The sequence below is a fragment of the Acipenser ruthenus genome, chromosome 3, assembly GCF_902713425.1.
Source record: "Acipenser ruthenus chromosome 3, fAciRut3.2 maternal haplotype, whole genome shotgun sequence".
Taxonomy (NCBI): Eukaryota; Metazoa; Chordata; class Actinopteri; order Acipenseriformes; family Acipenseridae; genus Acipenser; species Acipenser ruthenus.
In genome coordinates this window covers 85,945,583-85,970,175 of record NC_081191.1, presented here as the reverse complement: position 1 = coordinate 85,970,175, position 24,593 = coordinate 85,945,583, and the positions used below count along the sequence as shown (strand labels likewise).

The 24,593-nt window shown below is 40.3% G+C and overlaps 1 protein-coding gene across 5 annotated transcripts in view; it reads right to left on the bottom strand.

Annotated features, from left to right (window-relative positions):
* LOC117394780 (SWI/SNF-related matrix-associated actin-dependent regulator of chromatin subfamily D member 3) overlaps positions 1–24,593 on the bottom strand; it is an 88,115-nt gene that overhangs the window by 20,902 nt on the left and 42,620 nt on the right. For 2 of the 5 annotated variants that reach the window (XM_059018228.1, XM_059018234.1), the window contains exons 2-8: positions 19,926–20,006; positions 16,235–16,425; positions 12,562–12,604; positions 12,304–12,342; positions 10,300–10,422; positions 8,122–8,244; positions 6,940–7,035 (exon numbers count right to left, since the gene is read on the bottom strand). In XM_059018228.1, coding sequence (XP_058874211.1) covers positions 6,940–7,035; positions 8,122–8,244; positions 10,300–10,422; positions 12,304–12,342; positions 12,562–12,604; positions 16,235–16,416 — 606 coding nt within the window. In that variant the 5' untranslated portion in view covers positions 16,417–16,425; positions 19,926–20,006. The remainder of the gene's footprint in view (positions 1–6,939; positions 7,036–8,121; positions 8,245–10,299; positions 10,423–12,303; positions 12,343–12,561; positions 12,605–16,234; positions 16,426–19,925; positions 20,007–24,593) is intronic. The other 3 variants (XM_059018221.1, XM_033993343.3, XM_033993345.3) reach the window with 2 other exon arrangements.

Sequence of the window (24,593 nt, the reverse complement as noted above, 5' to 3'; positions counted from 1 at the left end):
AAAAGCCTCTATCACTCCCCTCCTCAAAAAACCTACCCTCGACCCCACCTCCCTCCAGAGCTACCGTCCTGTCTCCCTCCTACCCTTCCTCTCCAAAACCCTCTAGCGGACTGTACACCGCCAGCTCTCTGCTTTCCTGTCCAACCACTCTCTGCTTGACCCTCTCCAATCTGGCTTCCGCTCTGCCCACTCCACTGAAACCGCCCTCCTGTCTGTCACCAACTCACTTAAGTGTGCCCGAGCTGCCTCTCTCTCCTCTGTCCTAATTCTCCTCGACCTCTCTGCTGCCTTTGACACTGTTGATCACTCTATTCTACTATCATCTCTTGCTGACCTGGGGATCTCTGGCACTGCTCTGGCCTGGTTCTCCTCCTACCTCTCCAACCGCACTTACCAGGTAACCTGGCGTGGAGCAACCTCCACACCTCACCCTCTCTTAACTGGAGTCCCCCAAGGGTCAGTCTTGGGTCCTCTCCTGTTCTCTCTCTACACCCGCTCCCTGGGCCCCCTCATCGCATCCTATGGTTTCTCATACCATTTCTATGCTGATGATGCTCAGATTTTCCTCTCCTTCCCCACCTCTGACTCCACCATCTCCTCCCGTATCTCTACCTGTCTGTCTGCTATTTCCTCCTGGATGCACTCGCATCACCTCAAACTCAACCTCTCTAAATCTGACCTCCTTTTCTTTCCCTCCTCCTCCCCCTCCTCTGATCTCTCTATCTCTGTTCCTCTGGAATCTACCACACTCTCTCCCTCTTCCTCAGCTAAGAACCTTGGAGTCACCCTGGACCCCTGCCTCTCTTATTCCCAGCACATCTCCACTCTGGCACGCACTTGCCAATTCTTCCTGAGCAACATCCGAAGAATCCGACCCTTCCTCACCAACTATGCTACCCAGCTCCTGGTCCAGGCCCTGGTACTCTCCCGCCTAGACTGCTGCAACTCCCTCCTGGCTGGTCTCCCTGCGTCCGCCACCCGTCCGCTCCAGCTCATCCAGAACTCTGCTGCCCGCCTGGTGTTCTCTCTGCCTCGCTTCGCCCATGCTACTCCACTACTCCGCTCACTCCACTGGCTCCCGATCACCGCTCGCATCCAGTTCAAGACTCTTGTACTAGCCTACAGATGCCTTGACCAGACTGCACCCAGCTACCTCCAGACCCTCATCTCTCCCTACACCCCCACTCGACCTCTCCGCTCCGCCTGCACTAGAAGACTAGCTCTACCTCCGCTACGCTCCCCTGCCTCCAGAGCCCGCTCCTTCTCCACCCTTGCTCCGCAGTGGTGGAATGACCTTCCTACAGATGTCAGGACTGACCAGTCCCTGACCACATTCCGGCGCCTCCTTAAGACTCACCTTTTCAAAGAGCACCTGTAGAACTCCTCTGTTTGTATCCTGGGACACTATCACCCTTCATGTAAATGTGCTTTATTTTGCTCTTATCTGCCCCCTATTTTACTGCATTTAATCCTGTACTTCAGAATACTGTAATCTGCCAAGTGTTTAACCTGTAGTACTTTGTATTTAATCATATCCTGATGTAACTATCACTATTTAATCATATCCTGATGTAACTATCACTATTATCTGCTGTATTATTGAATTGTGGTTTGTCACACTTATACTTTGCTTGAACAAAAGTTATTGTATTTCTTGCTCTTATTGTATTACTTGTATTGTAACACTTGAAATGTATTTGCTTACGATTGTAAGTTGCCCTGGATAAGGGCGTCTGCTAATAAATAAATAATAATAATAATAATAATGGATTAAAATGGTTTGACACAATTTCTTTTAACACAATCGCCACCTGACAAAATCTTTTCTTTTTTAAACTAACTGTACTTCACCTCCACATGCATATAATGAAATGTCAGTGGTGACTGAAGATGCGGTGCAGGTACCATATTTGCGGTACCAGAAGCAAATGGAAGGGGGCTGTGCAGAAACGATTCCATACCACTGGTAAAGAACAGCTCAGTGCCACACTACGATGCGCACAGAGGCCGTTACCAATGGAAACGATGACCAGTATGTTTCTGCTGGATGAGAATCTCCAGATTGATACTTCCAGCTAATCCCTTACAAAAGTGTACCACAGTAAAAGCATAGCAAAGTGTAATAAAGTGAAGGTAGGGTAAAGCATAGGTAAGCATTGCAAAGAATAGCGAGGTATGGTAAAGCCCATTAATAAACATAGCAAACCAGGGTAAACTATGGTAAATGCAGAATATAACCATGGGAAAAGCATGGGAAAATAGTGTGGTAAACTTTTATAAGGGTTATTTACTGTCTTGTTTCAGCTCAAGATTCAGATAAAATGTGCCCAATGGGAGTCACAGAGATCCCTTTCTTACAACAACAACAACAACAACAGTGCTGACGTGTAGAGTGCCTTTCTGAGCAGGTTTCACAAGCATATAGCATATACAGCATATACAGCAGCCACCTGACCTCACCATCCACCCATTCTTACCAGCCATTATAAACCCCAGCTTTTCTTTGTTTCAATATCAGTGAATGACAGAGACAGTGAATAAGCAGACACCTGTTTTAAACAGTGTCTTAATTAAGCATAAACTGCTAGATAATTCAGGTTTCACTGGGAAAGCACTTTTTAAAACAACCAACTGATCTGCAGTATGTTTCACAAATAAGTCAGCATGAACGTGTCTAGTTTTAGCATCCTGAATGTTCCTGGGTAGTGAGTTCCAGTTTGAAAGTGTGTAACTAAAAAAGAAGCAGGACATACTGCATATGTACAGACACAGACACACAGCAGACAGATGCACTGTGTATACACATGGCAACAAAGGAGAGAAATTCAGAATGATTAAGTGGCCGATATAAGTCCCGAATAAAAGATTAATTCTCAAACTGAACGTAGTAGGGATTCAAGGAAATGCATGCACATGGATTAGGGAGTGGTTAACATGTAGAAAACAGAAAGTACTGATTAGAGGAGAAACGTCAAAATGGAGCGAGGTAACCAGTGGTGTACCACAGGGATCAGTTAGGTCCTCTGCTATTCCTAATCTACATTAATGATTTAGATTCTGTTATAGTAAGCAAACTTGTTAAATTTGCAGACGAAACAAAAATAGGAGGAGTGGCAAACACTGTGCAGCAGCAAAGGTCATTCAAAATGATCTAGACAGCAAGATGCTCGGATATATTATGAGAAGTGTTGAATTTAAATCAAGGGAAGTAATGTTAAAACTTTACAATTATTATTATTTGTTTATTTAGCAGATGCCTTTATCCAAGGCGATTTACAGAGACTAGGGTGTGTGAACTATGAATCAGCTGCAGAGTCACTTACAAGTGCGTCTCACCTGAAAGCCGGAGCACAAGGAGGTTAAGTGACTTGCTCAGGGTCACACAATGAGTCAATGGCTGAGGTGGGATTTGAACCGAGGACCTCCTGGTTACAAGCCCGTTTCTTTAACCACTGGACCACACAGCCTCCTGCATTATGCATTATGCACAATGCATTAGTAAGACCTCACCTAGAATATTGTGTTCAGTTCTGGTCAACTTGTTACAAAAAGGATATTGCTGCTCTAGAAAGAGTGCAAAGAAGAGCAACCAGAATTATCCTGGGTTTAAAAGGCATGTCGTATGCAGACAGGCTAAAAGAATTGAATCTATTCAGTCTTGAACAAAGAAGACTACGTGGTGATCTGATTCAAGCATTCAAAATCCTAAAATCCTAAAAGGACAAGGACCAGGGGTCACAAATGGAGATTAGATAAAGGGGCATTCAGAACAGAAAATAGGAGGCACTTTTTTACACAGAGAATTGTGAGGGTCTGGAACCAACCCCAGTAATGTTGGGATCCTTCAAGAAGCTGCTTGATGAGATTCTGGGATCAATAAGCTACTAACAACCAAACGAGCAAGATGGGCTAAATGACCTCCTCTCATTTGTAAACTTTCTTATGTTCTTATGTTCTTATGATATATTTTCTTGTACTGATGTGTGTCTGATAGTATGTTTATTTGTTTCTATAAAAGATTGCACCTCTATTACTTGTGATTGGCTGGTTGGATTGGTTTGATTTTAATTTGTTTATGCCTTCCTATTGTTGGGGGAACAAAACACACAGAATTGCACATTGTTATAACACAGCGTTACACCAAAAGTACACGTCCACTAGCTATTAATAGATCTATCAGCATAGTCATTTACGACCACTCCTAAGAGGGATTTCCCATAATAGGCAAAACACCTTCTAGTTTTAAATAGGATTCCGTGTCAGATTTTATATTCTTCTTTGACTTTTCTTTGTTGATGCTGAGCTGTGTTGTGCAAGGATAGAATATTCATTTTTTGCCTTCTGCCTTAAGTTTAGGTATTATGAGCATCGGTCTCCAGAAGTGTGTTGAAAAAGGCCATAAGCATTCAACAGTGTTGTTAACTGTGCGAGTGCATATTATAATTAGGGTTAAAGACACAGTATAGTATCGTCTTAACATGTTTCATTCATTCATTTGTAAACTTGGACCATATAATATAAAGGGGATACATCAGTGTGAAAATGTACAGTACTGTGCAAAAGTTTTAGGCAGGTGTGAAAAAATGCTGTAAAGTAAGAATGCTTTCAAAAATAGACATGTTAATAGATTATATTTATGAATTAACTAAATGCAAAGTGAGTGAACAGAAGAAAAATCTAAATCAAATCCATATTTGGTGTGACCACCCTTTGCCTTCAAAACAGCATCAATTCTTCTAGGTCCACTTGCACAAAGTCAGGGGTTTTGTAGGCATATAGTCAGGTGTATGATTAAACAATTATACCAAACAGGTGCTAATGATCATCAATTCAATATGTAGGTTGAAATACAATCATTAACTGAAACAGAAACAGCTGTGTAGGAGGAATAAAACTGGGTGAGGAACAGCCAAACTCAGCTAACAAGGTGAGGTTGCTGAAGACAGTTTACTGTCAAAAGTCATACACCATGGCAAGACTGAGCACAGCAACAAGACACAAGGTATTTATACTGCATCAGCAAGGTCTCTCCCAGGCAGAAATTTCAAGGCAGACAGGGGTTTCCAGATGTGCTGTCCAAGCTCTTTTGAAGAAGCACAAAGAAACGGGCAACGTTGAGGACCGTAGACGCAGTGGTCGGCCAAGGAAACTTACTGCTGCAGATGAAAGACACATCATGCTTACTTCCCTTCGCAATCGGAAGATGTCCAGCAGTGCCATCAGCTCAGAATTGGCAGAAAACAATGGGACCCTGGTACACCCATCTACTGTCCGGAGAAGTCTGGTCAGAAGTGGCCTTCATGGAAGACTTGCGGCCAAAAAGCCATACCTCTGACGTGGAAACAAGGCCAAGCGACTCAACTATGCATGAAAACACAGGAACTGGGGTGCAGAAAAATGGCAGCAGGTGCTCTGGACTGATGAGTCAAAATTTGAAATATTTGGCTGTAGCAGAAGGCAGTTTGTTCGCCGAAGGGCTGGAGAGCGGTACACTAATGAGTGTCTGCAGGCAACAGTGAAGCATAGTGGAGGTTCCTTGCAAGTTTGGGGCTGCATTTCTGCAAATGGAGTTGGGGATTTGGTCAGAATTAATGGTCTCCTCAATGCTGAGAAGTACAGGCAGATACTTATCCATCATGCAATACCATCAGGGAGGCATCTGATTGGCCCCAAATTTATTCTGCAGCATGACAACGACCCCAAACATACAGCGAAAGTCATTAAGAACTATCTTCAGCGTAAAGAAGAACAAGGAGTCCTGGAAGTGATGGTATGGCCCCCACAGAGCCCTGATCTCAACATCATCGAGTCTGTCTGGGATTACATGAAGAGAGAGAAGCAACTGAGGCTGCCTAAATCCACAGAAGAACTGTGGTTAGTTCTCCAAGATGTTTGGGCCAACCTACCTGCCGAGTTCCTTCAAAAACTGTGTGCAAGTGAACCTAGAAGAATTGATGCTGTTTTGAAGGCAAAGGGTGGTCACACCAAATAGTGATTTGATGTAGATTTTTCTTTTGTTCACTCACTTTGCATTTTGTTAATTGATAAATATAAACTATTAACATGTCTATTTTTGAAAGCATTCTTACTTTACAGCATTGTTTCACACCTGCCTAAAACTTTTGCACAGTACTGTATATTGACCTATTTTGCTGATTATAATTCTGCTTTCAGGACCTTTTTTTAATCGAACACACCCATATTGTGCCAAGCTATAGCCTATGCTTGTGAGTATCTGCATCCAATACACAAGCGATCATTTTGCCTACTAGCATAACAAAATAAAAGAAAAGTCTTTTTGGGAGTTTTTGGGATATTTCTAAAGCTGCGGTGCAGTGGGTGATTTCAAAATAAATACTAATATACAGATTTCAGTAATTCAGCCAGTACATTTAACACCCAGGGATGACGTTCTGATATATACAGTACTTTAGTAGAAACTATCACACTGTTTTGCTCCCAGAATATACACAGATGATTTAAAGTACTTAAGCTATGGACTCTTACTGTAACATATGTAAATGGACACTGAAACTTTTTATAACTGGCTGAGTACTCTTTGGCGCTATGTGCTAGTTATCTGTGTACCATTGGATATTAACTTGTATGACATAAATTGCTCCTGAACTAAATAAAAATGCAAGTGATGAGGATTGCTAAGATCTTAACACAGCTTTTTATATTATTAAAATAGACTCAAATCCAGTGTAAAATTCATAATAACTACCCGTTCCCTTTCTCCACACTTACAACAATAACATATTTTAATCTTTAATGTAGTCTTCAAAAAAATATTCTTGATGCCTAAATAAATGAAAACATGTTTGTTCCACATGGTAGTGGATGTACCTGTTAAGAGGCAGACAGACAGACAGACAGACAGACAGACAGACAGACAGACAGACAGACAGACAGACAGTGTTCCAGTTCTCGTCTCACCTCCACCAGGTGGTTGTCAGGCCCATACAAGTCCTTGTCCAGTTCAATCACCAGGCTCTTGAAGAACGAGGAGAACTTCCTCTTCAGTTTGCTAGGCTGCAGGGTCACAGGCACAAACAAAGCATGGTTAACAGCACGTAACACACTGTATGATGGCAGCTGGGCACTGAATTCCAGCTGAATTCTGCACTTTGTCAATGTTGTGTCATTTTCACTTCACTGAAGAGCAGCCAATGCAAGCGCACAATAGAAAACTGCTTCATTTTTGCTGTCCCAAATTGTAATTATGTAATAATACTAAAAATAAACTTCCCTGACAAATGTTTGGACCTTTAACTTAATGTCTTTAATGAATATTTCTAGTCAAAACATGCATTTCTTATCACTGAGTGTTTTATAGTTATGGATGAACTACCTAATTTATAATTGTTGGTGATATCCACCCAGGGTACACTGAGACCAGCCAAACTCATATTACATGACAACTCATACCACATGATGTCCCTTTCAGAGGTGAAAGGTGAAGGGTGAGTGTTCTAACCCCATTCTCCACCCTCTCAGTGACAGGCACTGACTGTTACTGAACTAACTGACAGTTGGCTAACTTTGGCTGCCAATAGTAATGTGGTGGCAGCAAAACTGACTGAAGGCATTTCCTTTCCCACAGAAACAAATGTTTGTGGTCTATGCTGTACACTGTGAAGCACTCAAGCCTAAACTGTGAGTGGTGAGAGCCCCAGGTGCATGTATGCTGTACAGGGGGCTGCCTGGTGTGCCTCCAAGGTCACCTGCAGTACAGGTAATGAGGTTTTACTGCCTAGCTGAGCTGGCAGATGGAGATAAAGACATTTTCAAAAGAGCTGCGTATTTCGGTTTAGCCCAGGAACAGATCAATTGAAGCCACCAGTGCTTTTTCAAAAGGGTTTTCAAAGTCTTGTAAGTAAGTGAACAACAGTAACAGCAGGGACAGGACTGAAGTTTTATATGTCACTCTGAGCCATATTCAACACTCAATCACGACCTGTCGGAACCTTCAGAACAGGTTTTTCTCACTCTCGAAAAAGTGGGACTTATCAAGTACATGCACTGGTGGCTTAGATAGATAGATAGATAGATAGATAGATAGATAGATAGATAGATAGATAGATAGATAGATAGATAGATAGATGATAACAAACTCACATCATCCAGTAGTTTCCCCTCCACTCGCAGTTCCCAGGAAGCAATGCTGCCATCAGAGTCGTCAGCGTCTGGTTTTGCAGGGTTAAAAGTATTGGAGATGTACAACCTCAGCTTACGCTTTTGCTGAAACATTAAAATTACATTGTAATTATTTTGTCAATCAGATAAAGAGAGATTTTTTAATACATTTTTTTCTACAGCATTTTTTAACTAAAAGAATAACGCTTGAGTGACCAGCAGCTTTATTATTATATTAGGGTCGGACAGTGGCTGGGATTATATTTTATTTATTGTCTATAAATGTGCTGGGTGGTTATCCTTATTTCTGGAATATATCGCGGCCGCCATGCATTTTGTGTAACGTGCACCCCTTGTAAAACACACACCCCTCATGTAATGTGCATTCCTTGCAGGCTAAAAGAGGTAAAGCAAAGAATAATACTTAGTAGGATCAAAACTGCGTTCATACTATATTATCAATGCATCAATGAGCATAAACTGTACACTTATAAAGTCAGATAATCCCAATATAACATTTGTTAGTTAAATAAAGGCTTGTCTGTAACATGATATTTTGTTGACAGCAGCAAGAAAAACATTTTAGTATTCATAAAGGTTGTGACTTTTAATACGCATATAAACTAGTCAAGTATACTATGCACCTTATATATAACGTGTATCCTGTTTATAGCATTCAGCAATGCTTTTAAATTTGTTTAAGGGTACTATTACAAAAACTATGGTAATAACAACATTAGGCCTATATAAGAGAGAGAGAGAGATTTGTAAGTTCAGTAAACTGAACCCCCTCCCACTGGTTTGGAGTGTTGGAGGACATTTGATGCCCGCTTTAACGCTCTCAGGGTGATTGTTTATTAAGGATAATTTTCCCATCTTCGAAAAAAAAAAATAGGCCTGTGCTCTTGTGAGACAGCTTGCACATTAATGAAATGAAAGAGAGAACGACTCTCCCTTCAGGTACACCAAGATATTTAGAAAGCAAGTGCTCTGAGCCCCCAAGCACCACAAAGCAGCATTCGTGGTTGAACATTTATTTAGGTCACTTTTACAGCTTCCTCGTATACAATTTTACTATGTGAATTTTGCCCAATTATTTTGCAGTTACGTCCATGCTTTTCCATACTTATATTACCAATATGAATTTACTGTCATTTACCAAGGGTTATTTACACAATATTATCACTGCGGGTTCTATACCATGCTTCAAACTATTTATGATTTCTGTACTGTACTGTACAAGGGGTGTTAAAACTGGACGTCTGAAGTAAGTATATTGCAGCATGGTATAACGACAGTAAGACTGGATGATGTCATAGCAGTATATCACAGGAATAAAATGCCAGGGGAGTGTATAATGGTTTCACGTTAAAGAAAGCACCAGGACACAATGGATCAGTGAAGAGTGAAGTGTGCAAAAGAGCCAAATCAGAGACATTGATTTGAATGAGGAGAGAAGACAAAGCAGTCAAGTATCAGAAAGCCCGATATCCCCAGGGATACGGATACTGTTTTCTGATTGGCTAACAGCAGACCAATCTAGGGCCCTATTCACAGAAGTATTTCAGGACTTTTGTTGTAAGCTGTTCTCAGAAAAATGTTGTGAGTATCAGTAACAAAAACACCTTTTGGAAAAAAGATGATCCTCTTTTTTAATTCTACTTTTTCTCAAAGCTGTAATAAAATTTGATGATTATTATTTTTTTTTTAAATACGATTTTTCTGTGTTTTTTTTATACTGTTTAAAAAGTGAATTGACTGTTTCTTTCAGTTACAGTATTGTCCAAAAGTACTCTTCTGGAATTTTGAGACAGTGAAACAGGGATTTTTTAACAGTAAAAAAAAAAACAAAAAAAACCCCCAAACCAGAACCCATATTTATAACTTACAAACAAACTCGAAAAAGGCTAGGAAACAAACCACGTCTGTTTTCTGATAATGTATCGTGCACAGAAGGATGCAGAATATCATATTAAACCTACACAAATTTAAATGATTGTAACCAGTGGCTGATCACTGTATCAACGTAATACAAACAAGCAGGTCCATTTTGAATTTAGATCTTGTCTCCCAGGATAATCTACATGTTTGTTCCTTGCATATAGGAAATAAACCACAGCATGGTGCATGGAAACAGGTGCAAAATATCCTGCCACTCACCTTCATTGGCCTCTTCAGGGCCTCCTGGATGTCCACCCGTTTCCTCATAATAGTTTGGTCCAGTTTTCGCTCGAAAGCCAGGAGGTCCATGTAGGCCTGGGACTCTGGAACCAACTCACGGATCTGTTGGATGGTTGGATGGGAGGTGACAGACATTATAATGGACAGCCTTCTTTAGTTCTTTTCTTAAGCTATTTATCCCGACTCCTATAATCTGATTTCCAAAACGCTGCTCTGGCAATGAGGCTGCACGATGTGCAGGGCAAGCATTTGCTCTGTAAACATCTCGTTCACTGAAAAACATTTTCACATCACAAAATTCAGTTCCCAAGGAGTCACATGATATCCTAAACTGCAGTGCTTACTGGGGTGCATGTCTGTGAAAGTCACCCACTAGCCTGATCTGCACAGAAACAACGTAATTCAAGGTCCAGTATCACAGACAGGCTCAGTGCTCTGCCCAAGCAGGTCCAACGTTCAGAATAAAGAAATACAAGCTGATGCATGGCGCTGTATCACAGCACAACTGAGCATAGGCAAAATAAAGAACACAGCAGCAATGCCAGCATTGCCTCAGGTAAATGATATCATGAATAAGCAGGGGGCAGAGGGCTTTATTCCAGTTTTATATTGTTGATATGGATTAGGAAAGACTAGCTGTTAGTAGACACTATTAGTAAGACTTTTCAAGACTGAAGGTGGTCACTTTTTACTGATATCATTCTAAACAGACCTTGCAGAACATTCAGGGATTCAGCCCATCCGTGTTAATGGACTTCAGATTACGTAGTTCACTTGGCAACTGCAGTTGCACAAAATCTGAGGGCTGTTATCAGCCAGTATTAAACATGGAGCTGGCAATGGTCAGTACACAGAAACTGTCACGTTGCTTCAGCTGTGAAAATGTTTCTAGATACTAATGCTTGTTCTAGTCTTTCTGTAACTAGAATAAACTCGAGCCCTCTGATAGCTGCCTGATTCTTCATTCTGCTTTCGGTGAACGATCTCACGATGCAATGCTGGGCATCTGCCTTTACTGCATATCAGTATCAAGCCATCAAGAAAAATGTGTTTGCAGTTCCTGAGGTAATAATACGAGTACCGTTATAGTGGTCATAAGGGTGTGACACATAAAACTTAATTAAGCTTATTAAAAACAATTAAAAAGACTTTGGTAGCCTCAGATGACACATTATTGCATCAAAAGCCTACATTGTAACATCTTACTGCATTTGATGTGGAAAGCACTTTTAAATTAAGTGACAGTACAAGATGCAGTGACTGCAGTATGGATTTACTGTATCAATGTATTTGTTAATGATAGCTGATAGGGGTTTGGGGGTAAGATTGGGTTAAGAGAAACAGAACTCTGTGAATGTGGTCCTGTGGTCAGATGCAACTCAAAGTCATTTCTGTTCTTTAGAATAGATTTTCTCATAAATGCAAGATTCCACACAATTAAGCAGCCATTGCATCGATAGAATAAGGAAATAATGACTAAGTTGTAAAATAAAGAATTATAATAGTTACATCTGGTATTCTTTAGATCAATCGATTCAGTCAGCCCCATTTTAAAAGGTCCATACTTGGCTGAAGATGGATATTTCCCAAGTCCTTGGCAGCACCAAGGTATAATAAAGGTGTTTAGTGAACTGTGCTGAGACCAAACCTAACTTGTTTTACAGAGGACTCTGCCAGTAGCGAGACAGAAATGACCTGTTTTGCACACAGACACAAAGACAGTAAGCAATAAGACAGAAATGGGAAGGCTGTCTGCTCGTTATATGCTTGTCCTTGCATCTCCAGGGCGTGTTTTTAAAAAAACGAGATGTGAATGTTCATGAACCCCACAGTTTTGTAAAGAAATCAATCAATAAACAGACAAATAAAAACATTTAGAAAACTGGAAGGAGAACTCTACAGTGTAACACAACTTTTAAAAGCGGAATCATTTCCTATTAATAATACTTTGCTACGGCTATGACAAATTAGGCATTTCTATACCTTGCAAAACACCCTGTTCCTTCTGTGATCCCCTGGAATCTGAAACGACAGACTCTTAAGAATCTCAAAGCCAGTAAGCAATCTACCACCAAAACATTTAGCAGCCCTGTCCCTCCCCAAACACACACACACACACACACACACATTCCATACCATACTCCTCCCAGTAACATCCTTTAAATAGTCGGCCCTACGGACCCCTACCCTTAACAGTTTAAAATAAAACCCCATAATTATTTTATTTTTCAGGGAGCTCACCCTCTGAGGGAGAATCTTGTCAGCCATTTTCCTCCTCTTGGCGCTAAGAAAAAAAAGAAGAAATAAAAAAAGAGAATGTTACTATGGTGACAGATAGAAGAGTACACAGGCCATCTGCTAAATTACTGGGACACATCCAGACATTGTTCCCCAGCTGTGTGTACTGTAACTCTCCACTGAAGGCAGCAGAAGCTTTTGGATTTTTTTTTAAAACGGAGAACGGGAGGTCGAGGGCCCATGCTGTCACACTGCGGAGACTGTGTGTGTCTGTGTGAGACTGCAACACAACCAATTTATTTTCAGTTCAACATAGCTTTTGTGTAATGTTGTGTAATGAAATAAAATTATCATAAATGACGGATTATTTCATTAAAAGACTAAACTTAAATTAGATGGGGGGAGCAGGTATTGTAAACATTTTTTGTGAGCCTCAATTAAACATTCATTGATCAAGTAATCGCCCTGGTGCCCTATTTGGAACCTCATGCGTCATGTATATATTTTATTATATTAAAAGCACATGCAGGTTTTTAGTTGCATTTGAAGGCTTGTGAAGAGTCCAAATGTTTTTGTTTTTGCATTTTAATAATACAGTAGCCATTATATTAGTATGCATAATATAATGCACTTGCATATTTTCAGTTGTAGTTGAAGGGTACTGTGAAGAGTCTATGCATTGTATTTGTTTGTTGGTTTTGGTAATAAAGTGTTGTTAATGCATTGATCATTGCTGATTATTACCTGTCTGATATTTGATTAGGAAAGTGGTTGGTGATTGCATCTCTACGTTTCACCTCACATCTTGCTGACTGCTTACATTTAGGACAGGGTACTGTGTGTGTTAATGGACACTTTTCAAAGGTCCACCATGACTAAGGTGACCACTGACACTTCCCCAGAATACAGGGCACCCCCTGTGCATGAAACCTAGGCATAGCCAGTGCGCAAAGTTTTCGCATAAGTATGTTGTACTGAATGGACCCAACACTTTCAGTGCTACAGAAAAAGCAGTGCTGTATTCATCAGAGCACTCACACCAAAATGTCTCCAGTGTCATTTCACTGAACTTGGTTCTGAGGGAGCTGTCTGATGAAATGTCAATTATTATTATTATTATTTATTTCTTAGCAGACACCCTTATCCAGGGCGACTTACAATTGTTACAAGATATCACATTATACATTTTCTCACGTTATAAAGATATTAATTTTTTTTTTTTTTTTTTTTTTTTTTTTTTACATACAATTACCCATTTATACAGTTGGGTTTTTACTGGTGCAATCTAGGTAAAGTACCTTGCTCAAGGGTACAGCAGCAGTGTCCCCAACCGGGGATTGAACCCACGACCCTCCGGTCAAGAATCCAGAGCCCTAACCACAACTCCACACTGCTGCCCTTATGAGCTCTTCTAACAGCTTTGATGGGACCGAGGGTGACAGTTTAGCTTCAATAGTCTCCCTAATCGGGGTTGTAGCCCACAGATGTGTAGCGGCTTGTTCCGTCGTGAGTTCAGGAAAGTATTACATTTACTGAGTAGACCAGACAGATGCGCTGCCAGCTGTGGTTTGATTACAGCAAAGTCAATGTTTCGTTCCTCAATGAAACAATGTAAGAGCTCAAACATATTAGCATTCCCCCCACAGACACAAACTTTCCAGAGTAGTAGTTTCCTTTTGAATGGGTCAATTCTTTCACACTGGGAAATAAAATGAGCGCTCCCACCTTGCATAGTTTTATTCAGCTTATTCATTTCACTGAACATGTCTACCAGGTAACCCAGTTTTGCCAGTCACACGTCGTCTTTCAGCACTTCGGCAAGTTCAGGTTTCTTATCAGCTAAGAAAGTACGTAACTCTTCCTTGAGATGAAATAAACAGGTAAGCATTCTGCCTCGAGATAGCCATCTCACCTCCGTATGCATGAGCAAGGAATGGTGCTCTGCGCCCACTTCCTCACAAAGTACAGCAAAACACCTGGAGTTTGTTGCTCTGGATTTAATAAAATTAATGAGTGTTACCGCTGTGTTCAGAACACTGTGAAAACCTGGTTCAATATCTTTTGCAGCAAGCGCCTCTTGGTGTAAAAAGCAATGTGTCAAAATAGCGCGAGGTGCAGCGGCTTTTATTTTTTGCACAACACTGAATGCTTTCCGGTCATTGCTGCGGCTCCATCAGTGCAGACCCCAATGCAATTAGTCCAGCTGACTTCTGCTGAAGTCATAAAATCATCGAACAGTTTGAAAATATCATCTGACTTTGTTGTTGTCTTGCAAAACAAAGTCTTCCTTTATTCCCTTATTCCACACATACCAAACATAGGCGAGTAAATGGGACATTTTTAGAAATGTCTGTGGATTCATCGAGTTGTATGTCATTTGACACTGGTATTTTTTCCAGTTCCTGGCCTTCTGCTCTCCAAATATTTCCTTTACAATTTCAATGGTACACTGCATTATCAACTGCTCAGCAATCGTATGCGATTGCTGAGGAGTTGATACTATGACACTACAAGCTTTTTATACGCAGTAGTTGATTTCATTACGGCTAGCCTTTAGTACCAAGCAGTTCCTCAGCCTTTGTCTTCAAAAAAATGAATGTTGCTTGTTTTTATATATTTCATGCTTGGTATTTAAATGTCTCTCTAATTTGGAGGGTTTCAGACATTCATTGGACAGTACATGTGCACAAATTACACACTGCAGTTGAGGTATATCTCCATTTCCAGTAAAAATAAAACCGAAATTCAAGTAGCTGTCTTCGTATTTCCTTAATGTTGCAGGAATAATAACGGCTTTATGTTTTTTTGCTCACAACGCCACCTCCTCGCTGTTCTTCAGCCCTTACGGTTGAACTTGTTGAAGGAAGTTCTGTATCATCAACGTGTTATGTAACCTGAGAACGCATTAATTTTTTTGCATGCTTATGACATGCTGAAGCCAATAGATTTCAGTGTGTCATAAGCATGCAGAGAAAATAACACATTCTCTGGTTTATTTTTTGTTTTTTTAAATTTGGAATTGCCAATAATTTTTTCTCATTTTCTCCCCAATTTAGAAAGTCAGAATTATTTTATTATTTCAACCAGGTTGACCGCTGCCACCCCCGCACTGACAAAGACGGACACACGCTTCCTCCGAAACGTGTGCCGTCAGCCGTCTGCTTCTTTTCACTCTGCCCGCCATGCAGCCACCTCAGAGCTACAACGTCGGAGGACCAAGCAGCTCTGGGCAACTTACAGGCAGGCCCGCAGGCGTCCGGCCAGTCTACAGGGGTCGCTGGTGCGCGGTGAGCCAAGGACACTCTGGCCGTACTAAGCCCTCCCCTCCTGGGAACTCGCGTCCACGGTCGGTAGTGGAATAGCCTGGACTCGAACCAGCGATCTCCAGGCTATAGGGTGCATCCTACACTCCACGCAGAAGCGCCACTCGGGAGCCCCCACTCTGGTTTATTTTTGGAGGAACCCTTGAAACTTCCTCCTCAACACAGCATGCATTGATTCTGCGTTTATTTTTACGCCGAAGGGGGGTCAAAAAAGGAGAGCTGAGAAGGTATTGTTATTTTAGTGTCCGTTGCTCTTCTGAGAACGGCGTGTTTCAGTTCTTGTTAGGATCAATCAATGGATAAAAGGTTGTGTTTGTAGTTTGAGTGCCTGATAGCTGATTGCAATTACTCACTTTCTGGCTCGGTTCTGTGCTGCCTGCTGTTGTTGAACCTGCTGGGAGGAGGCCGGACGCTTTCTTGTGGGCTCCATGACTGTGTTTGGCATCCCTGGGCGAACAGAGGGACTCCCCCCATATGGTGGTCCTGGAGGGCCCATCGGGGCCCCTTGGTGGGGCATTCGGGCTCCAGAGGGCATCCCCGGACGCTGCAGGGAGGAGACAACATGAACAAAGATTAGCAGGGCGAGAGCAACAGGACAATAGATAAGGAAGAAGGATATCTAAAGCAAAAATATATTTGCATTTTAACAATAGAATCGCATAGTTTCCATTATCCACGCTTTCAACGCCAGGTCCCTCTAACCATTCCTTCACCTCCCTTGCCCATTATGGATTCTGTTCTGACAGAACTTTTCATGGTGTCAGTTGAAAGACTGTCATTTTGTTTTTTTGAAATACACTTTTTATTTCCATGTAACTTCTAAACCTTTTGTGTCTGATCATGAACAACACATTGCCATTGACTGTTTTGTTAATGTTTCTTTGTAAGCAACCAATTACAAGGCTTTTTACAAGAAAAATCTAACAGTTACTTCATATGAGAGCTAAGAGGCATGGGATAAGGTTTCAGGTCTGACAGAAAATACACTTTCTCTCAGCACTCAGATCATAGGCAGACCCAGGATTAAAAAAGTTAACTGTTTTAAAACAACAACAACTCTCCATGCTTGCCTGTGCCTACTCAGCAATGTTCCCAGTGAATGTGCTGGGGCTACATCTGTGCTTTTTACACCAGCAGGAATGTATAAAGTTTTCCCTCCTCCACACCCGCCCCCCCCCCACCCCCACCCCCCAAACAAATCAGAGTGAAACAGCTGGGAGAGTCTCACTGCCACCTGCCAGCCGCCACTCAAACACCAGCAACTGTGAAAGCCAACATGGGAGGGGGTGGGGCTTCCTTTTACTTACATGTGTATTTATACAGGGTTATTCTGAAGCTGCTTAAACTACTAAGCAATTCAGAGCCAATACCCACGGTTAAACCTTTAATACGGTATGACATATTTTAATAGATACATTTTTCCAAGTCAATTGAAAGCGGTGGATCCACAAAGAAAATTTAGAAAACTGTAGATATGTGAAAGAAAAAAAATTCAACAGTAATCAATTGCTCTTTTCAAAATTGTTTGTTTTATGGTAATATTAACAAGGCTTAGTAGCAATTTATCAGCTGAAGACACTGAACTATGGATTGTTGGCTGTTTGGAACATGGAAAGAGTAAATGAAAGAAATGAGACGTGATATATTTGCTAACTATAAACAAATACAAGTTAATACGCTGGGTGTCTCTTATTGTTTGAGCAGTAAGAATCGCTCAGCGCTTGTCTAAACTACGTGTGACGACATATTTTATACAACACCTTTCACACAACATATTACCTAATGTTAATTATGTTTTACCTAATGTTAATTATCATGGCAAAAAAATCAATGTTAAAGTATGGTAAAGCACAACAAACCGTGGTAAATTGCAGTAAATGCTTCAAGCATGGGGAAACCACATTACAGTGCAGATTTACCACCAACTTTTATAGGGGGAGTGTCTCAGGGGCAGTCTTATTTGTTGAAATACTTTCAAGCAGGGGAAAGGGCAGAAAGCACCGAAGGGCTTAAACAAATATTATGAAACTACTGGTTTAGTTACAAAACCGTGGCACGAAAAATGACAAAAACCAAACATTTTATTGACAATATAAAGACCAGACTTCCCCAAAATATACTCACAAGTATCCCTGTACCTACCACGAATTCACTGTGTAACAATTTTTTTTTTTTTTTTTGGTTCCTGGGTAGTAAGTGTTATTTCCTAATTGCTTATGCCTCAAAAGTATAGAAAATGGCTATTATTCCCCACAAACTTTGCTTTTGTGACCAGGACAGTGACATTTTGAAATGTACCTATTTTCCAGAACATTCCAGATAGATTCAGTGCTGAGTAAACTTGGAGTAACTTCTAGAACTTTCCAGTAATATAAATAGTAGTATAAATACAGGGGCCTTAAGTCCACCAGTTCAGTTTAGTTCCAGCTGCCTAAGTGGATACATATCTGCATTTTTCTGAGACTTCTGAGACCTTTCCCTAAGCTGTCTGAGGCAAAGGTCAAAGCCGGTGTCTTCGTCGGACCACAGATAAAGAAGATCCTGGAGTGCAATGAATTCCCCAAGAAGCTCACTAGTAAGGAGAAAGCGGCTTGGAACAGCTTTGTCGCAGTGGTTCGGGGCTTCCTGGGCAATCACAAGGCCGAAAACTATGTGGAGCTGGTTGAGACTCTGGTGAAGAACTACGACACAATGGGCTGTAGGATGTCCCTCAAAGTCCATATCCTTGATGCTCATCTTGATAAATTCAAGGAGAACATGGGAGCGTACTCGGAAGAGCAAGGCGAGCGCTTCCACCAGGATATACTGGACTTTGAACGCCGCTACCAAGGACAGTATAACAAGAACATGATGGGAGACTACATTTGGGGGCTGATTCGTGAAAGTGATTTACAGTATAATCGTAAATCTCGAAAAACTACTCAATTCTAAATCTTTTGTAGTCATTTTTGTATTACTTTAGTATAAATACATGTTAATTTGGATTCATATGTTGTTTTTTTCTGACTTTATGTGAACGAAAAGACACAAATTTGCCCGTTTTCTCATTGGAAATAGGTAAATTTCAAAATATCACTGTCCTGGTCACAAAAGCAAAGTTTGTGGGGAATAATAGCCATTTTCTATACTTTTGAGGCATAAGCAATTAGGAAATAACACTTACTACCCAGGAACAAAAACTGTTACACAGTGTTATGAAACAATTACTAAACATTTACTAACAGTATATGTTTTATATGAGACAGCATATACTACAGTTAAAAAGCTGTCCTTATCCTTCAAGGTTTTTAGCAATGACATTATTACATTTTCTTTAGTATTTCTAAATTTAGCACTAGTGAGTGTGAGTACATTGCATTGTATTACTTATATTACTTGTTTGGTTCTAGTTTTGTAAGATGTATGTGTTTTACTGTATTTATCCTGTAGCTATGACTGACATGAAACAGCAACCTTGCGACTTCACCGACTGCTTGAAAACAATCCTCTTCATGGCAGTGGAGAGAAGTGTTGCATAGCTGGTATTTGCCACAGCCGTACATGCTTCCTGCATAGGCACCATCACATACTGCAACGTAACACAACCTACTCTACAGTGTGTTTGTTTGATTTCATTTAGAGTGCCCAATCTACAGCTATGGCCAAAAGTTTAGCATCACCTAGAATTCTCTGATTGAAAAAAAACAAAAACAAAACCTGTATGAGTCGAGTTTAGAGCTTTTATTTAGCATCATGAAACCAAACAAACTACAAAATGATTTTGCAAAAGTCTACCGGAAGACATAATAGCAGTACAGTATTTCATGTTACATTTCGAAATGTCATATTTTTCAATTTTTGACAGTTTTTCATTAAGTATATGGACTACAAAGCGGTATGCAATTCAATATGTTAACGTAACATTATTTTAGCAAGTTTCATTAGACTTTATGAAGCAAAATTAGTTATAGGGTGATTCAAAACTTGGCCATAGCTGTATAGTGAAGACAAACAACTTTGTACAGCCAGGACACGAACCTGCGCTCCCCTGACTGTATGACTCACCCTGCACACCACGTGGTCGCGCCTTTACCAGTGAGTGACTCAGGGATTTCTGAGTCATACAATTTCTGAGTTAGATGAAGCCTGTAAAATAGATTTTTATATTAGACAAGCGTGAACTGCAAATCCCTCAACAGCTGTCCTCGTCCTGACAGCTGAGTAAAACACACTGTTGTCACAAATGGATCTTAAACCGTCACTCGTCAAAAAGAACTGATGACAACAGGTCCAGGGACTGAAATATCAAAAGGCCTATATTCTCTCAACAAACTTTAAAAAAGTCAATCATAATAACATCCGTAAACTTCAGATTTGCTTGTATATGAATATACAATTAGGGGTACAGAAATAAAACACTGAGATTAATCTCACTGGGAGGTGAAGGGCAACACTGTTTGAACAGCAATGCATAACATTATGTATAAAATGCATACTAGTGGAAGCAATAATTAGTCCCTTAACTTCAAACGCTCATACGTAAGACATATGGTAGTCTTAAAAATAAATGGAATTTAATAAAATTTTAATTTGTGTTTGTCAATGCTTTTTGCATTAAAGGGCTTTTTTTTTTTTTTTTTTTTAGAAAACTTGAAGCACTGTTAAAGTAATGTCTTGTTAAGGGTTTATAAGAGAATGTTTATAAACAGTCTTCAAAAACATTCTTTAAAAAAACATTCCTTAAAGGTTTGTGAATAGGCCACATGAATACAATTTTAGGAGGCTTTTATTTCATGAGAATACAAGAGGAGTGCTTTTCAATTGATCTGGATCCAAGGATTGTACTGCTCTTTACTTTTACAGACAGTAATGCACTAAAGAGACTCACATGCACTGTTAGATATTCTCATATCCTTGGAACACACATTTGAATGATCTGGTATTTAAATGTGACGCTATTTAGATCAGTTGAATTTAGAGTGCCCTCTGGGTATTTTCTTTCAATTCCCGCTGTCTAGCAAACTGGGCACTCAGAGAATCTAACCAGTGAATATTGCCAGGCTAGTGAACACAGGGGGATAGGGTTCAGCTGATCTGGTCTCCACCAAGACTTGTTTGATGCATGACGAGCAGGGTCACCATGGAGCGGTAAGGCAAAACATCATAGCAAAACATGCCTTTATTCTTTTAGCTTCATATTATAAGTAGCCAGTCATGGCAGAAAGTAACACAATCAATGTTGATGAAGGTGTGGACTTACCGTCCCAGTCAAAGTGAGAGGTTCAATTAGAAATATCAAGACAAGCCAAATCCTTTTGCAATCCAATCCAAGTTTACCAGGGTACATTTGCATGGTAATTCTGCAGTTTCCCCATGTCTTTCCTATCATTATACTATGCGTTTAACATAGTTTACCATGGTTTGCCATGTTTTTTTAATATGCTTTACCATACTTCTCTGGGCTTTACAATGCTTACCTATGCTTTAACATGATTTCCTTGTGCTTTCTTAAAAAGGGAAGCCACACAACAGTGTGTCCCACAGTTTTGTGCAAATTACTGCGTCCCACCAACAGCAGAGCCTAATTCATACATGTTTTGCAACACATACAAATATGATGTGCTATTTATGAATAGCCCTGTAAACTAAAATATGTGCTGTACGCTCAGTGTACAGTAGTTCAGTTTCCTGTGTGCTTGGCACTGTCTCTGTAGTATGATGTATCAGTAGACTTCTGTCTATTCAGACAAAACATGCATGTTAACAGCTGAGTTGCGACCTTAAAGCTGAAAAGGCTTTGATAAAGCCACAATGGAATCAGGGTGGAGTGTTACCTTGAAGCAATTCTGGCTTTTCACCCAGTTATGTCTGTTGTCAAGAGAGGCTGAGATTCTTACTGCGTTGAAACCTGTTCAAGGCTAATCTGTTGTACAACGTACTGAGGATTCCTCTGAGTAACACTTGTGATGCCAGTGTGCTGAACAGTGCAATCATGTCACTCAAGATGTGATTGAGAGGGTTTGTGAAACTAGTAGCAGGTTTACAAAACCCTGGTAGTTGCCTGTACAGTTTAATTTATGTCCCTTCAGCTAAAGTCAAATGTAGTATGCAGACAGCAACATGCTGGCAGGGAACTGCTGAAAATATTTATAAACACTGTTAAAAAACAGTCTTAGAAGTCTCTAGAAACAGTTTTAGAAGTAGATTTAGAAATAAACTGTCCCTGTCAATAAATTATGATGAAACTGACTGATGGGGTGTATGACTGCTGTGTCTTTCTCCATACAAATTTCTACTTAATATAACTTAACTGAGGGTAGTTCTAAAACCCAGAACCAGGTGCAGGGCTAGTGTGAGTTTCAAGCCATGAAATTGTAGGCAATCGCTTGAAGTTTCAATTCTAAAATAGTTGCTTATTTTACTATTCTAATCCGAACAGACCCTCACTAAAACACACTGGTGCTGCTTTACCATTAGAAGCAAAAGCTATTCAGTTACTTCACACCACCTAAGCAGTTGGGGCAGGACAGGGGTTAGGTAGATTCTGGTTTTGTTTTTCTTTTTAGAACTTACACATGTGGACAATCTCAGTTTGTCTTTGCTCTTCTTATGAAGTCCCATTCAAAGTCCCAGAGTAAAGTGTCCCTTAAGAAACAAAGCCCTCACTACACAGATTTGTATTCCTCTTGCCGTTTTTGTAAAAACTTAAATGTGAAATGTGAAAGACATGGTGGCTGGTTGGTCCTCATGTTTACCTTTTCCCTGCATTTCTGCAATTTATATACTGTGAATAAAGTTTGTGCAACGTGACTTATGTGCCAGAAAGGGCCATGAAAAATAGCGTAAAATTTAAATTTCTCACATGAACCAATTGCTGTTAAAGGACCCTGGGGTTAGAGCTGTGTGCTGGGGGGATACTGGAATACCCCCATCCCCTTTCTAATAGAAACAAGATATAATATTTCAGTTGTAAGGCTTTTTTAAACAAAACACACATAAACACATCTGGAATTACCACTTACAACAAAAACGCTGATTTGACACACATGTAGAGGGCAGAGCATAAAGCAAGCAGCAAGCACTATTAGATGATACATGATTTTCAGAACCTTGATATAAGGAACTTCTTTTCTTCAACACATGCTTTCGGATCATTAACATCTGTAAGTGGTGATACAATAGATTTTACCACCAATATCCTGTTGCACCCCCACATAAGACCCACACACAAGCACATGTTAACTTTTACTTGATAACGATTTGTACAAAAATATACACCATGATTAGAATGACTACATTTTGGAAAGGTTAATTTTAGGGGAGTATTTTTTCTTTTGCAACTACAGTACAACGTCACATATCCAACTCGCTGTGGACTGGGGTATAGGCGGATATGTGAAAATGTCGGATTTGCGAACATCTATAGAAAATGACATTTAAACATTCACAAATTGGTTGCTGGACAAAAATAAAGGGCAAACTGCTTTAAACATGGGGACATGCTTTACTTTAAAAGTAAGCGAATGTAAACAAGATTAAGAATACATTGCTTGCAGTTTACAATATAAAACAAGAAGCTTTTAAAAGAAATGCAAAACAAGGAGTAGTAAATGTACAGTAACTTATGGATGGCTTCTTAACTCTTAAAAAAGTCCTTAATGGTTTTCTGTTAAAAGGACCTCTTGTTTGCAGCCATGTTAACCAATGATTGGACAAGCATGAGTTAAGCTGGGTCTGCCTCTGCCGCTTCTGCTGCTGCAGAGAGTTTCTCGCTTTGGACACACAGCTCTCGTATTCTGTGACGCTGCTGAAAGCGCTTCAGTCAGCTAGTTAAAAAGCCTTGAACTGAGGATCGCCATCCAGCATAGTGTTTAACTGTTTGGCTTTATCGCTCAGAACTGGACCAGATATTGGCATCCCTTCGTTTCTCCTTTGTACAAACCAGGTACTGCTTTGTGCAGTTGATCATCTTGAGCACCTTGCATTAGTTTTATTAGTTTGCAAGCACTGAATGATTCTGCTGATCTCACACATGATTTTAGATTTGGTTCTGTCTTCTTAATATCTGTCACGGCACTTTTGCCTATCCCAAAATCAGCTGCTATCTTTTCCCTAGCTTCTCCCTTTTCAAGTCTTGAGAAAATTTCCAATTTTTGTTGGGTTGTTAAAACAACACGCTTTCAAGGCATTTTGCCGGCTGTATCGCTGCCATTGCTTTCAAATGGTGTTGAAGAGATCAGCGCGGGACGATACCATTAGTCCCACGGTGACACTGACCAGTACCGCTCAAATTGAATCCAGAGCGATTTTTTCTGGCTGCCGCACGGCACCATCGGTGGATAACCAATCACAGCCAAGTGCCGACAACACATGCTTGCCAGGAAAAATCATGAATGAAACTGTTGTCTACAGAGGTGTCCAAGCACCCTGAAGTGTTTGATCCCTCCCATATTTTATACAAGGACAGGCGAGTCAGTATTTTATATATCACCCCTCACCCTTTCTGTAGCCAATTTGATAATGTTATCACATTTCACCTTTTTTATTATTTCTGTAGTTCACTACTATTTTTACTAAATAACTGTCTGTAAAAGGTTATATTTTCTAACACTTTAGTAGTAGGCTACTTGCTGTCAGCAACCTGTTTCTTTGCTAAGCTGAGCGCTCATTTCATACACCTGCATATAGATGACAGAAAAACAACTTTGAAAAACAAACCAGCGTTTTTATTTA